This window comes from Meles meles, chromosome X, assembly GCF_922984935.1.
Source record: "Meles meles chromosome X, mMelMel3.1 paternal haplotype, whole genome shotgun sequence".
In the NCBI taxonomy this organism is placed as follows: Eukaryota; Metazoa; Chordata; class Mammalia; order Carnivora; family Mustelidae; genus Meles; species Meles meles.
The window spans coordinates 9340034-9359627 of record NC_060087.1 but is presented as its reverse complement, the minus strand read 5'-3'; the positions used below and the strand labels follow the sequence as shown (position 1 = coordinate 9359627).

Here is a 19594-nt window from a genome sequence, read left to right as displayed (position 1 = left end):
TAGTAGAGCACGTCAGGGTCATGTTTGATCTCAGGGGTGGGAGTTAAGCCCCACCTTGGATGTAAGAATTATTTTAAGAAAATGAAACAAAAAGGTTAACAGGCTGGAGTTATTACACCCAATCTCTCTATGCTGATAAAATATTTGATTGTGGTGCCAAGAATCAATTGAATTCCATCAAATTTCACTCACCATTGAGCTTTTGGTGGGGGGTTGAATGCAATCATTATAGATACATTTGGGGAAAAAGGTCACGGTAAAGCATAGATTTTTTTTTTAATGATTTATTTATTTACTTGGTGGGGGAGGGGCAGAGAGAGAGGGTCAGAGAGAACCTCTAGCAGACTCCCTGATGAGCGCGGAGCCTGACATGAGTCTCACTACCCTGACCAGCCGAGGTCCAGCCAGAGAGGCTTAGCCATCTGGGCCACCCAGGTGGCCCAAAGAATAGATTTTAATACATCTTTGAAAACTCAAAGCCTAGGGGCGCTCTGCTGGCTCAGTGGGTGGAGACTGCAACCCTTGAGCTCAAGGTCCTGAGTTCAAGCCCCAGGCTGGGCATAGAGTTCACTTAAAAAAATATGCATTTTTGGGGGGCGCCTGGGTGGCTCAGTGGGTTAAGCCGCTGCCTTCGACTCAGGTCATGATCTCAGGGTCCTGGGATTGAGTCCCGCATCGGGCTCTCTGCTCAGCAGCGAGCCTGCTTCCCTCTCTCTCTCTCTGCCTGCCTCTCTGTCTACTTGTGATCTCTCTCTGTCAAATAAATAAATAAAAATCTTTAAAAAAATGCATTTTTTTATATGACAAAAACCTCAAAGCTCTTAGGTTCATCATTCACCCTAAAAACAAAAAGGAGTAATTTCTTAGCATTTTCTACTCAGATTTAGAAAAGGACATCTTTAGCCAAGGGAACACACATGAGGGCAGGGACTGCATTTTACTCATGACATTCAATACATGTCAGTGGGGTCAAGTAATGACCACGGCTCCGGCTTAATAGTACCTAGTCGGCTGTACGTGTCGATTCCAACCAGCGCAGCCAACGACAGCAGCAAATTCGCACTCCAAGCTCTTTAAGTACATTTGTTAAACAAGTCTTCGGTTTCGCAAGTGGAGATTCCACATTATCTGTGAATTTCTTTGCATCACATTTAGGTGAGGATTAACGGTAAGTATTGAGGAAAATGCCCCTGTATAATCTCCTTGATTAAAAAATATTTAAAAAAAAATATATATATATGAGGCCAGGCAGAAGCGTGATGAGGCTTAATATATAGAATCAATGCTGATGTGCTTGGCTGGCCATTCTTGTCTGAGACTGTCAAAGAAGAAGGAAGAACATTCCGTGGAATTTGGTATGACTGCTTCTAGGTTATGGCTTTCTTTGGCTATTGGCAACTGACAACCAATTGCTTAATTACCAGTAGCAATGATTACTGTTATCTGTGATTAAAACACCACTTCAAAGTAAGTTTACATATATATAAATATTATAATATATAATATATAATGTATAAATATTATAAATAAAATCATACATATAAAATATGTATATATATTTAAAATTGGGCTATTTAATATGACACTTGCATATTCAAAGGTACCCCAAAACAATCACGTTACCTGAACTCTCCATCCGTTAAGAGGAAAAGAGCGTATATTGAAGCCCTGAGATGTTCCTGCTCCCAGGCGAGGCCCTGTTGGACATAGAAGGAGAAAAGCACTAGAGTTGGAATGGCGGATACACGCACACCCTGCCTGCAGAAGTCTCAGAAGCCGAGGGTGGGAACAGCCTAACACATGTATGGCTAGACAGCTAAGAGGCTAGCTACAAGGATCCAGGGAGAAAATAAGCGAGGTAAATATAAGTCTTAGAAACATTTTCTTAGGTTACTTCATTGCACATCTGTCTTAAATTTGTAATATAGCCTCTTCTCATGTCAAATACGGCCGAACTTCAAATTGCTGTGTTTAATTCTCTTAGACTGCACTGTAAGGTCCTATTAAAAGAGAGAGGGCACGGGGAGGGTTTTTTTTCTTATTCTCTTGCTAGAACAGTGAAGGCTATGACGGTAAATCGAGAGCTAAGGGCTTGCAACGTTATGAAATAATATTTTCGATTTACAATGTTAAACTAAGAAAGGGTGTGAGGTTTTGTTTTTGCTTTTGGTTTTTGGTTTTTTGCCAAAACGTTGTTTCCAAAATTTCTTGTTCTTTCTAGTAAGCACAAAACTGGCCCCATACGTTTAGAAAGGGTAGAAAATTATTTTAGTTTTGCGACTCGAGCAGTTAGGCGCTTCTTTAGGGAAATAAATAGATCTTCCTAGTGCATTCGAAAGAGACAATGCCTTACTCAGAAAGGCGTGGGGAGGATGCGGGGTGGTCGGGGTGGTCGGGCTGGAAGAGGCCCCGTTCAGAAGCGGGGACTCGGCTCTCAGACTCTGCTTGCCTCCCCGCCAGCCCCCACCCGCTCAACACACAGTCAGCACAGACACCCCAAAGCGGTGTTGTGCTCCGTAAAGAATGACGTAGCTTTAAAAGTCCATGCATTGGAAGACCAAGCAACCTGGCCGAGATGGTTGAGGAACGTGCGAGGTTTGGAAATGAATGACTCTCTGTCCCAGGAGTCCTCTAGTGAGCTTTTTCACTTCCTCTATTTTTGCTTGATTCGGCCTGACCCATTCAAAATTTGCGGAAGCCCTACACAGGACGGTGTGACCCTCGGCTCTTACATAAGCGACCTTGGCCTGCTTCCTCCTGGGGGAGGGGAGAGGGTCAAAGCTGCGGAGGCTGGGGTCTCCTTCAACTTGAGCAGTTCCTCGGTCCACTGAGCCCTCACCCCTACCCCCCCCCCCCCGCCCCTTGGTGTCTGCAAAGAAGACTGTCCACCCCAAGCTCCTAATAGTATCAATTCCCATATGGATTCCTAAGTACCCCCAGGCCCTTCTGAGAAGATCCTCTCTTGGGAAGAAAAAAGAATGCACTCATAAATCTAAAAAAAAAAACCCAAAGTGACCCCCCTCCCAGTTACTGTCCCCCACCCCCACCCCGTGGCCCTGTTCAGCACTTAAGGGCACAGGGTGATACGGGCCGAAGCTTCTGCATTTCCCCATCCCACACACCGTGCAGTCCAAACTCAATCATTACCAGATTTTTCATTTTACTTTCTCCTTTTCTTCCCCCGCCCCGCCCCCCCCACCCGCCGACCCCCCTTGTGTATCTAGCTTTGTCCTCTCAGCACAGAGAGGTCTTCTCCCTCATCATTTCATCAATCATCTCTTTCCCCCTTAATGCTCATTTTTATTTTGAAACTAGAGAACGCAGGGGTTAATTTCTTAAAATCTGATTGCATCTCTGCCTGGTCTGAAAAATGTACACAGCAAAAACCCATGTGGGCTAGGTTTCCCTTTGTGCCTCAGGCATTTTCACTTTGCCCACACCCTTTCTTGCAGGAGGGAAAAGAAAAAGCAGGGTTGGAGGGCCGGTTCCATCTTGAGAAGGCTCCCGGGCCTGCATGCTCCTCGCTCAGCTCTCCAGCGGGCAGGCTGTGGCACCTCCGGGTTTCCAGCCTTTGCAGCCGCGGGCACACAGCCCTTCCCTCACCCTGCAGATCGGCTCGAGCTGACAGTCTGGCCGCTTGGCTAAACCACAGGTAAATGGTTTCCTGTGCATTTCTCAAAATAAGCGTTGAGCAAAGGAAATGAATTCAAGCGGTTTAATACCCTCCACCCTCTCCCTCCAAAAGAGCCTTTTCTTCAGTCTTGGGGTGGGGGGGCAGTGTTTGACCTCCTGGACATTTGTTGAGATATTGGGTGAACGGTCATTCTTAAATGTTTTCCATTGGAGGAAATGCATACAGTTTTTTAAAAAATATACTTGCATCCTTTTTTATAGTATGTCTATGAGGGACGTTTAATGACATCTCTTCCTTTGAAAAGCTGGTACTTCATTTCCCTCTGTACGTAAATGTCCCAAAAGGAGGGCTTGGCTTTTGCCCACCAGTTAAAACAAGTAATTGAGGTTACCAGCCTCAACGACAAAGCCTCAAGATGTACCAATGGAAATCTAGGAAATTTAAACTAATGTCCTCTAAATCCAGATTGTTTTCATCACCCAAATTGAGGACTCAGTAATTTTAAAATTATATTCATTAATCTTAAGTGCACAGATCACCTTATGAAAGCAACTTTGAATGTTGGAACCAGCCATTAGGCCAGGAAGCAGGTCTTGAATTTTACAAAGCCGCTGTTAAAAATGTTTTTTTCCCTTATGACAAAACTGCTTAAATCCTAATTGTGTCAACACTGGTAACGGGCTCCATAACCAACTTTGGTTTGACCCCTGAAACACTGTTGTGAATTACCAACACCTTCTTTTTCCCCCCGATCAGATGCAATTTTGTTGGCTTAGCAAACTCTATGAAATGCAAGGACTGCAAATGTTTTCCTCCGACTACTAGGAATTCAAGTAGCCTAAAAAAATTACCTTCCAATCACCTTAGTACCCATGAGGTATGATTTCACATACCTAGATGAAACTCCTTCCCACCTCCTCTCCGATCTTATCCCCAACTACCAGATGTTATTGACCTTTCCCCAGTGAGACCACTCGTGGCCCTTTCGCAAAGGTTTCATGTACGACTAAGCCGCTCCTTCCAGACACCAAACAGTTACAACCAACCAGGTTTTAAAACTTTTTATTGCATATTAAAAAAATTGTGCATTCCAATAATTAAAATCATTTGAACAAAAAAATGGCACTCTGATTAAACTGCGTTTTACAGCCTTGCAGGACACCTTGGACCAGCTTGATTTTTTACTCTACATGTCCCTGTCGTCCCACCCAGCTTCTTCCTTCACCAACATGCAAGTTCTTTTCCTTCCCTGCCAGCCAGACAGGCAGATGGGAGAGGCAGGTGCCTTCGTTGTCAGTAGTTCTCCATTCTTTGATGTGAAAAGGGGCAGCACAGTCATTTAAACTTGATCCAACCTCTTTGCATCTTACAAAGTTAAACAGCTAAAAGAAGTAAAATAAGAAGGCAATGCTTGTGGAATGTACAGTGCATATTGGCGGCGCCCGCCTCATTACGATTCGCCTGCTTGCTTCTCCTGTTCAATCGCTGTGACAGGAAAAAAAAGAAAAAAAAGATGGAGGGAGCTCATTAGGCAGACTCAGTACAGCCTCCTGCTGAAGTGTAAGATTATCGTACTTTTCATTTACAGTTATCTTCCCGTATCATAAAAAGCCAAGTATCAAGTCATCCCATCGTGCAAAAAGGACCATTAAAAAACCATTGTAACAGATAAAATGGTTTTAAAATAGTGCATATTAATATAGTATACCAAACACCCCATCATTATTAAATTATTAAAGCGCTGTTGTTTGTTGGCTACAAAACAATTCTTAGTCAACCTTTGCAGGCCACATTCATCATAAGAACTGTCAGCTCCTCCCCCGCGCCCCGTGCTTCCCCACCCCCCAACTCCCCTCCCTTCCCAGTCCGGGTCCTTCTCCCAGCCCCTCCCATCCTCGTTCCCGCCCAACATTTTTCTCCAGGGTGGGGGGGGGGCTTACTTTCTTTTGAAGGCAGTGGATTTTTCTCTTGTGTTTCTGTCTTCTTCAATTTCGACTTATCGAATTTCTCAATCTCAGCCATATCGGGTTTGTCAGACATGGTTGCAGAGGAAGCTGCATATACAAAGCCAAGAGAGAGGTTGAGATCGAGTGAGCGATCCACCCTTGTCTCCCCCGGCTCAGAAATGCGCTTGTGCCCTCGCATCCCCCGCCTGAAACCCCACCTCTCCCTCCTTCCGCTTTCATTGAAGGCTACAGCTCGTCCTCTTGCTACACACAAAAGAACAACCCGTCTTCATTATTTCCAAATGCGGGGGGCCAAACTGGGAAGATCGCCCTCTCATTAGGAGGCGAATCTTTCCGAATAATGAGATTGAGCACCGTGGGTGTCAGTTACAATGGCCGAAAATTAAAATCTGGCTAGGAGAGTGAAACCATGTCAAGTGGGGTGGGGGGGATCGAGTAGAAATTCTTAAAATGAAGCCGAGGCTGCACAATGCTTCCATTTTACATGTGTCTCCCCCCGATGCGGGCCCGTGCTGCTTTTCTCCTCTGCTCACAAAGGCGGCAGAAGCAGCCCGCACCCCGACCACCGCCCTACTGCCGCCTCGCTGGCGCTCAACAATGCAGCCGGCCGCGCACAAAGCGGCCGCACACCCGGAAAACCAGCCCTCAGCTGCGTTTAGGGGCAATTCGGCAACCCCTGCAAGAAGGGTTGGATGTTCCTCCTCCCCGCCATTATAGCCCAGCCACCCTAGATCTGGACAGACGGGAGTCCAAGAAGCCATCAGAGACTGCAGGAAAAACGTTAATTGTCAAAGCTCCGGGCTTGGGTGGGTGGGAGTTAGAACAAAGGATTTTTCTGTTGCAGATTCATCACCCGCTTAGAGGCAGTGCAGAATGCCCGGGGTGGGGGGGGGGCAGTGGGTAGGAGAAGAAAAATGCTCCCTCGGAGCTGCACGGCCAAACGCCCGGTTTGGGGGTAGGGGGTGGTCTTTAAATTACCAAGCTCCCGACCCCGTACCCCAGCATCTGGAAGGGTTCGGCATTCCCCAGGCCCCAAGGCAGGCTTCCCGGGAAGACCCTCTGGGCTGGGCTGTAGAGACGCCTCCGCAGGGAGACGGGCGCCGAGAGGCGAGCGCGGGCGCGGGGTGCGAAAGGACCGAGGGCAGGAGGCAGGGACCCCGGGGCTCACCGGAGCGAGGTGCACGAGCGAGAGAAGACCGGTCTGCTCAGTAGCCGCCGCGGAATGCCGGGCGGGGCGCGCCGCGCGCTGCTTTATGCGCGCTCGTATGTAAATGAGGTGACGTCACCCGCGGGCTCGCTTAACTCCTTCGCGCCTGATCTCCGCCGGATCCGGGGACCGGCCTGGCGTTTGGGGGACCCCCGCCCGGCGTGCACCGGTGCACCCTAACCGCCACGACGGCGGAAAATTAAAAGGAGCCAAAGCCCCCTCCCCCAGCACTTCCTGCATCATGCGTTTCCCCCGCCTCCTGTCTATTTTATCATAATGGATTTTTGCAGCCGCCGCGCAGACCTGCTCTTGGGGACCTGGCAGGGTAACTGAGGGTTGGCCGGTACCTAGAGGGACAGGCATTCCCTCACTGCGAAGCCCGCTTTGTCTGGCGCGGACAGCCCCGAGCGAGGGTGCGGTGGCCGCGCTGGAGGGCCTCGCCCACTGCAGGGGTGAGATTCCTGTGACTCAGCTTTCGAGCCGGCGGAGGGCCTCCGCCCCACCCCGGTCCTCTTTGTCTCCTCAGCCGGCTTCTCCTGAAATTGGGTGGGAGGTAAAGCACCCTTAAGTGATTCTTTTCCCAAAAGCTGCCTCACTGTAACAGGCGTACTTTTTTGATCGATGTAATTTTTTTTAAGCGAGCACCCGAATCAAATAACCAGAATATTTGCCGGTTGGAGGTTAATCTACCTGCATTTTATAGCATACGACGCCTCCCCGCTTAGAAAAGTAAGTCAAGTTCAAGCTCTGCTATTGACTTGCTGCCTGACAATAAGGAAGTTTTTACTTTCCTCTTCCTTATTTTGCTAAATATAAAAGCGATTGCTAAGGAGGCTCGTGTCCAGTGCCAAAGACTGCAATACCAGCATCTCTGAAATCGAAACGTTAAATTTAACCATCTCACTCTGTCTTGAAGAGAGCCTTTGCAGCCCAAGATGGTTTTGAAGTGCACTTCTAAGTGACATCCGGAAATACGGGAGATTTCGATAGAGAAGAGCAATTTTCAAAATGGCACCTTGCCTGTGAGTACTAGTGACCCCCTTGCCACCGAAATCAGGCGCGAGTACCGTGCCCTGGGCCCACAAATGGCACATGAAAGCAAAAAGAGCCGCGGGTTGGAAAAGACCTACTTGAGATTATTTTAAGACCCAAAGCAGTAGGCGCAAGACTTATCCCTTTCAGCAACCTGAAGAAATGTTTCCCGAAAACCCCTTACTGATCATGTTTATGGCCGAGGCTTTTGTCCCTTGGGGATTAAAGTCAAGTGTTATATAGACCCTCAAAAGCCACTACTGAGCAGCTCAGCTCGGACTTCCCCATTTCTTTATCCACTTGACTTCCTTCTTGGTTGTGGGGGGAGGCGGGAGGGGGCCAGGGGCAGGTGACTGTCTGGCTCCCCAGTTCATGCTCTGGTGGGTGGCCGCCATTCTGCTCTCCAAACAGGATGTCGCCTCTTTGGTTACACCTCCCCCCTGACCCTACCCTGGATGACTGGCCTGAGAGTCCTCCTCACTGTGGAAGCCCATTAGAGATCACGCAGGATGAATTCTTGGCCCGTGGCAGCTAGCAGCTGCACGAAACACTATCTCTGTAGGTTCCTGATTCCATGTGGCCTCACTCAGCTGCCGTCAAAAATCACTTCTTTCCTCCCCCGGTGTCTCTGGATACAAAGGAAGGCCACTACCAACCCAAGGTCCTTTCGTCAGAAAGACTTGGGCCTTACAGAGCTCTATCTCCAGAAGAGACAGAGGAGTGGACATTTGGAAATGCCTGGAGAATTTTTCTAGTCCTGTACCAAGCAGCCTCCTGTTGTGTTTAGCTAGTGACAGAAAGAAAAAGGCGGCCACTTGTTAAAAAGAAGAGAGTCTTCCAGACTGGGCTTGCCTTGGCCCTAGTCAGTGACCTACAGGAAGCCGGAAGGGGGGAAGAGGCAGATGAAGGGAAACGCAAACTAAAGGAATATTTGTAAGTGTTGTATGACCCTGGCCATGTGAATTCATTGTTCTCATCCTTAAAATGGGATCATTGCAAGACCCTACCTCACTGGGCTCCTAGGGAGCCCTAAAGGCTTAGGACAGTGCATGACACTTGTGAGTGCTTTGTATTATTGTTATTTAGGACGAAAATTTGAGGAAAATAATTAATATTTAGTGTTTAGGATTGCAAGGATTGCAAGAGTCATCGTTTCTCTTAAAAAGTACCAGTAAAAATGAGATCTTTTGTGAGTTTCACGGCACATAAAAACTAAGCCCCGTGGGGTGATGCCATGTAAGAGTCGAACACGGTCACGGGTGCTTTGTGTTTGCTTCGGCCGTCCTCCCGCCCTGCTGCCCTCCCTGCTTGAGGAGACGTTTACAGATGGGGAAACTGAGCTTAGAGATCCATCCTTGTGATAACTCAGCCGGTAGCCATTCTCTGTTATTTGTGTTAAGGGGTTCATAAAAGTCTTCACACCCCGGGCCCCCTGATCCCCCAAGTCTGCCCCCCGAGAACCATCAGGAAGCACGTGAGGGGACAGGCTGCTGTGTCTCCCACGGCGCCGGGGAGAGGGCACCGGCTCAATGAACAGCTATGGCCTTGCGTTGAGCTGACTTGCTAGAGTGAAGAAGGTCCCAGAACCCAGTTGGGCCGAGCTCTGACCCTGTGGCTCCAGCCACCTTGCTCGCCTCCCCAGATCATTCAAAGCTGCCACTATTAACGTCCCACGCGTCAGGGTAACTCCCACCTCCCCGAAGCCACTGCCGTAAGTGGGTTAGCGTGTGCTGCGCACGATCACCGTGGGGGTTTCAATCCCGCGTGAAAAGATCAAGGTTGAGAGCAGCTGGGAGCAGGGTGCACTGCCAGCTCGGAGCTCTCGGGGAGAAGGTGGGTGAAGCACCCACCAGCGGCTGGTCCGGCCTTCCACAGCCTGTGGACCCGGGCCGCCCATGCGCCAAGAAGGGCGCGCGCCTTGGACGGTGGCCCACCTCCAAAGCCCATGCCTGGTGGCACCAGGAAGAGGGCTCAGGGCACACCCTGTTTTATTTGCCTTTCCAGGGTAGGCCTGGGACCCATGTGTAGCTATTTCCGAAGTTAGAGAAACAGCCACGGGAGCCTGGGTACGTGAAGATTAGTCCTATTATTTTTAAGCTATTAAATTCAGTGCAGAGCGTTGCCCAGAAGGAAAGGAACAGGAGAAAGTGACCAGGCCTCTTTGTCTCAGTTTCAGGGCCTCCTCCCATCTGCCCTACCTGCCTGCGCCCCACTATCCCCGGTGACCCCGCAATCTCTATCCGTTCATGTAAATCCCCTTAGAGACACAGCCCGAGCCCCCCCCCCCCCCGCGCCCCAACAACAGGGAAGGGATATTCGGTGGGCTGTCTGTAGATAACACCTACTTCAATTCTCACCCTCTGCAGTGGGCACGACTCCCGCATTTCACTCCTGAAAACCCCTGAAGCTCCGAGAATCTAAGCCAGCCTTCGCGCCATCAAACACACTGGCCTGTCTCAGGAGGCTCTCCCCGCCCCTGGGGCCATCTGTCCCCAACCCGAGAGTGTCTCTGGGACTCCCACCTGCCGCAGTTCCACTGGCGCCCAGTGTGATGGTAACAGAAGGCTCCCTGGGCTAGCGTGCTACAAATGAGTGCAGGAGACCGCAGGGGAAGCCGAGAGGAGCCAAAGGCAGCTCTCAAGAATGTCAAACGTGCCGCTCACTTTCCTGCTCACTTTGTCCATCTGATGGAATCTGAGAGCCAAGAGGAACTTTAAGGGGGATCTCACTCAACCCAGTTCCCTCCCTGTGGCTTGCTTTCGCCTCTACAACATCCCCTCCAAGTGGTTGCTCAGTCTATGCACAGCAAGGGCAAGAAAAAGCCTGCAGAGAAGCTTCCAGCATACACAGGGGGCGGTGAGTAGCTTAGTTTGGGAGGGGCTTGGGCAGAATGAGAGAAAATGACAGGAAATAATGTGGAGAGGCAGGCAGGGGGCAGATTCAATAATAAAGTAGTAACGATAATAATAATATATGAGAGCTCTCCATGTTTAATCTCCCCAAACCCTTACACAACCCTGCGACAGAGGCACTCTTATGTTCCTCATTTTGCCGATGAGGGAGTTCTGGGGAGATGAAATCATTTACCCACAACCACACAGCAAAAGCCAGATGCAGGGTTCGAACTCAGACTGGCTAGTTCACAAGCCACGTCAGTTAAATACTCCGCTGTTCTAGAATCCTAAGATAAGGCCCTTAGATTTTGTTGCGTAGGCCCGCCGAGGGGAAGGTTATATCCCATCACAATAAACCATCCAACTTCTCCATCACTAAAACTTTGAAACACAGATATCGTAGTCACATATCATATAAATTAAAAAGCAGCCTGCTTCAATTTTCAGATGATTTCATTGCAGAAATTCAGTCTGCCCTCTGCCCCATCCGACGGAGCCCCGCGCACTCGCAATGAAGGTAATCTGATCTTGAAACACTGGCAGTTCCACACAGCTTTTCTCTACCTTAATATTTTTCCCAGCCAGTCATTCACATTACACGAGGTTACAAAAAATTGGCAGGTCAAGTCACATACTGAAAGGGGAAGCATGACACACTCCCGATGGCCTTCTGGGTTACAAGTGATCAACTTTTGATCCTGTCGTGAAACAGAATGACCATTAGCAAGTAGTAAGTGTTCAGGTGTTTTAATATGCTGCTGCTTCTGGGGACGTCAGTGCCTTTTCAATAGAACGTACGTAGCTCTCACACCATCAGCGGAAGGTGGCCGATGGCTTTGTGTAAGGAAAATGAAGCACAGGTGGGCACTAGATTGATCACCTAGGCCAAGGTCAACCTCCTTGGCTGACCCGGACCCTCTCCCCTCTGCGGGGCTGGCTCCAAGGGTGTGGGCCCTATGTGGTGGCAAGTACGGACACCAGTTCTGTTCCCTTCCTTCCTGCCTGGTGGTTTTGTCCTGTCCAAGGAATGCCTACCCCTCTTGGCTTCCAGCACATCAGAAGTCCCCACCATGTACCAAGACCACGAAGGAGCAAGGCTTTATCGCCATCTCTGCCCACTTCTCCAGTTCCCTCTGATGCCTTCACTCACCGGAAGCTTTCCTGGGAGGAATTCCACAGTTAAAATTTGTACCAAGACAAGAAGAGGAGGATGTCATTTTTTTTTTTTTCATACAGAGGCCAAACATGGGGCAAATGAAACACCAGGAAAGGATGCTTGAGTTCTAGGCTTTTACTGTGCCATTTACAGCCGGGACTCGATTGTCTGAACTGGAAAGCTGACATGGACAATGGAGAGTCACAGACCGTCCAGTTAAGTTACTAATTCTCACTTTAGCAAACAGATTCCGTCAAAAGCACATATTCAAACAAATACTCATCTTCTTGCTCATAGCAACGCCATAAGGTGGAAAGAGCCAAATGCCCGTGGACGAATGAATGGATAGAGGGCAGGTAGTGTAGTCATCCAATGGGACAGTATTCCGCCATAAAAAGGAACGAAGTCTGTGCACGCTACAACATGGGTGAACCGGAGAGATGCTGAGTGAAAGAAGCCGGGTCCTACAGACCACATATGGTAGGCTTCCATTTATTGGGAACATCCAGAATGGACAAATCCATAGAGAGAGAAGGAGATTAGAGGTGGCCAAGGGCTGAGGGGGCAGGGGGAGGGGGGAGCCAAGGGGAACACCTGCCGGCTGGGTACAAGGTTTCATTTTAGGGTGATGAAAATGTCTGGGAACTAGACAGAGGAGGGGGCTGGGCAACACTGTGATGTATGAAATGTCACTGAACTGTTTGCTCTCAAAGTGTTAATTTCACGTTATGTGAATTTACCTCGATAAAAAAAAGGGGGGGTGTAAAAAGAGAGAGAGAAGAAAGGAAAGTAAATCATAGTCCCATTTCCTCACACCCCTGTGTCTGGTTCAGAGGAAATGGGAGGGGAGTTGGGGGCGGAGTGAGAGTCCGGTTCTTAACTCTTTCTGCATCGCACCAATCTTATGAAGCCCAGAGACCCTTTTTCAGAATTATGTAAATGCGTAAATTTTTTTTTAAATGAATGAAAGTAATCAGATTCCCAAAGAGCTACCAAAAGAGCTTTAAACACTGTGATGGAGTCATCTCCGTGCTTCTTTGTGCAGTAAATAACACAAGCCAGTAGTCGGTCTCAGATCCAGCATCAATTGAAAATAGCGGGGAGTGTGTAGATGTCTGCAAAATGTTAACAGATATAAAAATATCTGTGGTGTCTGTTGTTGACACAGTCACAGGACCTGCTAATGCTAGCGAGCTTCCTTGCTGTTATGGACTGAACGTTTGTCTGAAGGCAGGCAGCAAGAAGTCAAGCAAGAAACAGGTTCTCATCAGGAACCAAATGCGTCTGTGCCTTGATCTTGGACTTCCCAGCCTCCGGAATGGTGAGAAATTCATGTGTGTTGTTTAAGCTGCTGTTTGCCTGGGTATTTTGTTAGGGCAGCCCACGCTCAGAGGGTCGCCTGGCGTCCTTGAAGGAAAGGCTAATGCTCTTTGAAGGGAATGAAAAGATATAATTTTTTTCCTTTCTAAATTCATGGACTCCCCGGATTGTCTGCAAAGCTCTCCTGGATGTCTGTGGGCCCTAGTCTGTTGAAGGGCGGGGGGGTGTCTCTCAAATGAGAAAAAGTCACCAATAGAATTTCTGGGAGGGAACGGGAAGAGATGGTGGGGTGGCCTTCTATGAACCAGATAAACACCGAATATTTGCTTTGGAAATGTAATTTCCCGTACTAGTGGTTTACTCCAAAGGGCTTAGGCACCAGCTCAGAGCAACCAGTCAGTGGGACAACACTTGGGAAAAAAAAAAAAAAAGATCAGCTTATAGGTGTCACCTTACATCTTGGGCTCCAATAATGCTTTACGTAATACAAGTCACATTTATCTGGTGTTTGTGAACTTTGTCAATGCACTTTCTCATCCTTTGTGTCATTTTATCCTTAAAGCAGACTTATGCAGATAAAGGGCCTGGTATTGGTATGAATTTTTTTTTGCAGAGGAAGAAACCCAGCCCACAGAGGAGAAGTGACCTGCCCAAGGATGATTCTTGGTACTGGAGGTGTTCCCGAGGCTAAGCAAACAGCAGCATGCCGGGGTTTTGTTGTGGATGGTTTTTTGTTAGTTAGTTTTGTCATCCAAGAATCCATTGCTCAGATTTGAACCTGCATGCTTGGCTTCCAAAGATCTAAATTTACTCATTCATGAAAATGGCTTCCCCAACATACTACCCCCCCCCCCCACCGCCGCCGCCCCATTTTAAACTACCCATAGTCCTTGGCTCAAAGAAAAAGCACACATTTGGACATAAATCTTCCTATTTTTCTGTCTACTTACAGACTGGGGCACAATTTTCGTTTGGGCCAGAAGGAGGTATTTTAATGTTTGAATATCATATTTTGCACTCTACAGCGATGTTTGCACAAATGCCTTTTATTAATTTTTTGAAAAGATTTTATTTATTTATTTGACAGACAGAGATCACAAGTAGGCAGAGAGGCAGGCAGAGAGAGAGGAGGAAGCAGCCTCCCCGCTGAGCAGGCACAAAGGCCTTTCAGAGCTAGAAGGCTGGATCTGGTTTTGCGTTGCCTCCGAAGGAATGTGACTGCCCTTGGTCTAAACCCTTCCCATTTCCCCGGTGGTCGGAGTGTCTTTGTTATTCCTGGTGAGCCCCTTGGACGGTGCCTGCTTGTTTATGATAATGAGGTGGCTTACAGAAAAGTTGCAAAACTACAATGAAAAATTCCTATACGTCCTACCGGCCAGATTCATCAGTGGTTAATATTTTGCCCCATTTGCTGTATCATTGTCTCTATGTATCTTCTAAACCCCGAGAGCAAGTTACAAATCTCCCAGAAAACAAGACCCTCTCCGACACAGCCATAGTCCAACGATCAGGAGGAGGAAACCTCCCATTGCTAGGCTCCTGCCATCTCATCTACAAATCTTATTCAATTTTTGCCTGTTAGCCCAATAACTCCTTCTAACAACTTTTCCTTCTGGTCCAGATCCCAGCCCAGGAGCCTGGCACTCAGTCCGCGTGTGCCTTTAGTGTCTTAATTTAGAGCTTCACGGCACGAAGATTTTTGAAGACGACAGGCCACTTGTTCTGTGGAATTCCCCTTAATTTAGGACTGTCCAACGTCTCCTGATGATTAATGTGGGCTTGGCCATGTTGGCAGGAATCCCACGCCAGGGAGGCTGTGACTTTCTCGGCCTCTCGAATCCGGACGCGCAGGGTGTCAGCCTGACCCGTTACTGGGGTGGGGTGTTCGCTTCGATCACCCGGTGGTGTTACCTGCCCGGTTTCTCCACCGTGAAGCTCTTCGTTTTTGAGACACGCTCTTTCCCGCGTCTCTGCCCCCTCGGTGGTGTGGCTGTGTCCTTGTTCATTCAGGCTGCCCCGAGGAAGTCCCACACACGGGCGGCCTTGCAAACAACAGATGTGTATTTCTCTCATAGGAGCGCAAGCATGGGTCCCGTTCAGGAAGGCTCTACCCTCCTGACCTAGTCACCTCTCCAAGGCCTGCCTCCTGCTATCCCCGCCGTGGGGGATACGCTGGCAACAGGTGAATTTGGGGGAGATCCGAATATTGAGACCAGAGCCCCCAGTACTGGTGGGATTACACGTAGCCTCAGGGGAGGTGAATTCCATGCACAAACCCACATGAGAGTCTGTGGCATGGAAGGACCCCGTGTCAGTGCCGACCCCACTTACAAGGCACTTGGATTGGAGGTGGCCCTTCCAACCAGTGCCCCTACTGCGGTGTTTATAGCCCCCAAGGGCCTTCAACTAGGCCAGCATTTAGTAGGTGCTGAGAATCATCCAGAATCGAGGGGACTTCACTGGTCTTGCTGAGGGGCGTGGGCCGAGCAGTTCGGGGGTGGGGGGGTCCATGGCTAGAAATAACCACACGGGTCATCCGGAGTGCTTGCCGGAGCCAGGCACTGTCCCATGGGCTTTTTAATGAACTGAGTGACGGGGGTGGGTGCAGAGGACACCCCATCTTACAGAAGAGAAACTGGGGCTCCGAGATGTACCACGCCCCCCGTCACTCCCTAGTCCCATGGACTGTTTGATGCGACCATTTCAGTTTTCTCTTTCAGCATTTATTTGCATTTTCCTCCCTCAAGCAGGGGCAGCAAGGAAGAAGGGGAGATCTCCCACTTCCGGTCCCTGGCCTTGGGCTGGGTCAGTCGAAATCCGGTTTTCTGGTTTTTGTTTTGCTTTGATGGGAAACACGCTGCCTACTTCTGTTGCTTTGTTGGAGCCTTTCCATCACCCCACGTAGTGGTCTTAGGATGCTTATTTTATTTTATTTTTTAATTTAATAATTATTATTTGTTTTGGATTTTATTTACTTGTCAGAGAGAGAGAGAGAGAGCGCGCGCGCGCAGACAAGCCCGGGGAGCAGCAGGCTCCCTGCCGAGCAGGGGGGAGCCCGACGGGATACCTACAGGGCTCGATCCCAGGACCCCGAGATCACGACCAGAGCCAAGGCAGACGCTTCACCGACTGGGCCATCCAGACATCCCAGGATGCTTGTTTTACAGATGGGAAGACTCAGGCCATGGCCATCACTATGGGCAAGTGCCTGAGCTGGGATGGCATCCAGCTCCCTCTGGTCTGGCCCGGAAGCCTCTCCTCGCAGATGTGGGAGAGGCCCTTGGTTAGCAGGCTTTCAGATGCAAATCAAACAATCAGGCCCTCTCTGCCCCTTCCCGACAGACAAAAACAAAAATGTTGAGTGCTGAGGTTGGGCAGAAGGCTGGGCAAGAAGAGTGAGAGTGGCGCTCGCCTGCCCTTGCTGGAAGTGTAAACAGGTAAAGATTTTTCAGGGGTAGCAGCCGCTCTCACAATCAAAACAGCATTTCCAGTTTGATCCAGCGGTTCCACTGTTAGAAATGGTTTCTAGGGCCGTATTCGGACAGATACACCAAGATTTGTCTCTCTATATTCGTATATGTGCACACACCCAGATATCTTTTCCCCATGCCTGGTGGCTTTTCCCTATAACTTTCCCCATAGCTTCCCCATAGTTAGCTACATTGTAGGTAAGAGCAATTGCTAGAATTAACCTAAGTGTATGTTAATTAGGAGATTAGTTAAATATACAACAGAAATTTACGCAGCCCTTACAAAATGACTGAGGGGTGCCTGGGTGGCTCAGTTGGTTGAGCATCCGACTCTTGGTTTTGGCTGACTCGTGATCTTGGGGTTTTGGGTTGGGTCATGATCTTGGGTCATGGGATAGAGCCCCGCTACCCCTGCCCCTGCTCAGTCTCTCTCTCTCTCTCTCAATAAAATCTTAAAAAAAAAAAAAGCAAGAAAAAGATTGAGGCAGCTTTATTCATGCTGTCCTGGAAGGATAGCTAAAATATACTTTTTTCTTAAAATTTTTTTTTTGTTTTTTTACGAAATCTCTGTACCCAACATGGGGGTTCAAACCTACGACCTTGAGATCAAGAGTTGCCTGCTCCACCAACAGAGCCAGCCAGGCACTCCTCAAGTATACTCCTACGTAGAAAAAAAGGAACCCTCTAAATATTGTAGGATCTACCTCCGTGTAATATGAAAGTGAGGTTATAGAGACAATTTCCAGAACGGAATTTTAAGAACTATTAACAGACGTTATCTCTGGGGAAGGGGAATGGAGAATTTTCTACCACTTGCATTTTTACTGGAAGCACGTATTACTTCTATATTTTAAGATATTTCTAATACCATTTATGTTTTACCTTCATCTTCTCTATAATTTAAAAAATATTGTGTAAATAATGGGGGAGGCTGTGCACATGTGCGGGCAGGGGCATATGGGAAATCTCTGTGCCTTCCGCTCAGTTTTACTGTGAACCTAAAACTGCTCTAAAAGAAAAAGGCTATTTAAAAATAAAAAGTAAGGGCGCCTGGGTGGCTCAGTGGGTTAAGCCACTGCCTTCAGCTCAGGTCATGATCTCAGGGTCCTGGGATCGAGTCCCACATCGGGCTCTCTGCTCAGCGGAGAGCCTGCTTCCCTTCCTCTCTCTCTGCCTGCCTCTCCTGTGATTTCTCTCTGTCAAATAAATAAATAAAATCTTTAAAATAAATAAATAAAAAGTAAAAGAAAAAAAGGTGTATATTTTCCTTCCCCAGAAATTTCATGAAACCAACACAAAGGCAGTGGAGTCTGCCTTTGAAAGAAATAGACATGACCTTGGACTTGGGGTTTCTTTAGTAAGAAAACACCTCTGAAAGGAAGTGAAACATACAGCCAAGATAGAGTAGGGGCACTTCCTGCTTATCTGCAATTAAAGGAACTTCTGTTCTTAAAGGGCCAGGAGCACAGTTACTAAGACAATCTCCCTTATAATCCTAAATCAAAGGGACTGTAGACCTGTCCGCCGAAGGCCTCCTTTCTGGAATGCAACTGAGGCACACACGAAGTTCAATTACAGAAGCTGTGTCTTCCGTGTTTCCCTTTAAAACGCAAGCACAGTGTTGTATTTTGGTGAACTGAATCATATTTTCCGGGAGGTACAGAAGCTACTCTTCGAATCCTGCAACAATGTATGTGTCTGAATATTCATGTGTTGCATTTCTCGAAGCAGAAGCACCTCCAGCCGGGCTGAACCACCACCAAGATGTACATTTGTACAGATGCTTCATTTTTAAACCTTACCAGTGTTTTGCACCTGCCAGCTCATTCTTGCCTCCTGGCGGCCGAGGGGTGTGGCCGTACAGCTGGCGTCCCATCTACAACTGAACAAACGCGACACATGGTCAGTGACTCGTCCAAGGTCTCTGGGCATGTAGCAAGGCCAGAAGTAGGTCCCAAGCCTAGCAGGTTGGCCCTTGGCTGGGTGCCTGGGCAGGGGACGAGCTGTGGTTTCCTGGAGTTTCATCATCCGTCCCTCTGTTTCTGGGCAAGGAACTTTCCACTGACTTCTATGCCGACCTAGAGAGTTTGGTGCTAACGCAGCCATGAAGGGAAGGTTCTGAGGAGGGAGGGTGCCACGCGGGTAGCGATTGGAGTTAGCCTGGGGAGGCAGGTGAGGCCGGTGGCGCAGGAGGGGTGTCTGTTGCCCTCTCAGCCTCTCAGCCAGCCCCCCCGCCCCCACCCAGCTGGCTTCGAGAAGGGAGGGAGGAGCCACACAGCGGAGGTGGCTGTGGGGAGGAAATGGAGCACATTCACAGCCCGTTCTGCCAACTGCTGCTCGCCCATGTGATTCCGGGACAATCGCATAATTGCAGCCGCCCTGTGCTCCCCATTATCCCTGCCATTATGGACACTGATTCCGAAGCCCTGGGGAAGAACCGAGAGTGCTGGGGAGCTCTTCTCCCCTTTCCCACTGCTGCCCCCTGCGGTGCCCCAGGAGGGTTGTTAGATGTAGCGGGATCAAAACACAAAACAGCCACTTAAATGGGAATTTCAGATGAATAACAAAGACTTGAGAGGATAAGTTATGCCATGCAATATCTGAGACAGAGTTAAAAACTATTATTTCTCTGAAATTCCCATTTTACTGGGAGTCCTGTATGTTATCCGCCAACCCTACCTTGAGGGGGAAACTGAGGCCCTTTCACTGATTGTCCAGATGTCCCAAACACACACACACACACAGGCCTTAGTAAGTCTCAGGCCTCACAGTTCTGGCTTAGGGGGCTCCTGCCAGCCCTGCCCCCAGCCGGGTCTGCCAGCTGGGGGAGGGAGGAAGGGAGAGGGGGAAAGAGAAAGAGAGAAGCTCAGAAGACAAGGGTGTTGGCGGAGGGGGCCGGGAGCTTGGCCCATCA

The 19594-nt window shown here is 48.8% G+C and overlaps 1 protein-coding gene and 1 long non-coding RNA gene across 2 annotated transcripts; one reads left to right on the top strand and one right to left on the bottom strand.

The window, feature by feature from the left end:
• Positions 1–4680: 4680 nt before the first annotated feature.
• On the bottom strand, positions 4681–6912 carry TMSB4X (thymosin beta 4 X-linked). Its single transcript, XM_045996180.1, has 3 exons — positions 6770–6912; positions 5575–5688; positions 4681–5119 (listed from the first exon to the last, which is right to left on the bottom strand). Exons 2-3 carry the CDS (start codon positions 5672–5674, stop codon positions 5085–5087), a joined length of 135 nt encoding a protein of 44 aa, XP_045852136.1. The 5' UTR covers positions 5675–5688; positions 6770–6912; the 3' UTR covers positions 4681–5084.
• A 5077-nt stretch (positions 6913–11989) lies between these two features.
• LOC123935403 lies at positions 11990–17681 on the top strand. The gene is made up of 3 exons (XR_006816903.1): positions 11990–12370; positions 13059–13211; positions 15286–17681. It is a non-coding gene; the product is annotated as an uncharacterized LOC123935403 (long non-coding RNA).
• The last annotated feature ends 1913 nt before the right edge of the window (positions 17682–19594 follow it).

What these genes read in the sequence shown, in the direction of transcription:
- TMSB4X (XM_045996180.1), bottom strand. Translation starts at nt 5,674, where the DNA reads ATGTCTGACAAACCCGATATGGCTGAGATTGAGAAATTCGATAAGTCG. An exon ending in TCCACTGCCTTCAAAAGAAA is followed by an intron (nt 5,120 to 5,574) that starts GTAAGCCCCCCC and finishes TTCCTGTCACAG; the next exon opens with CGATTGAACAGGAGAAGCAA.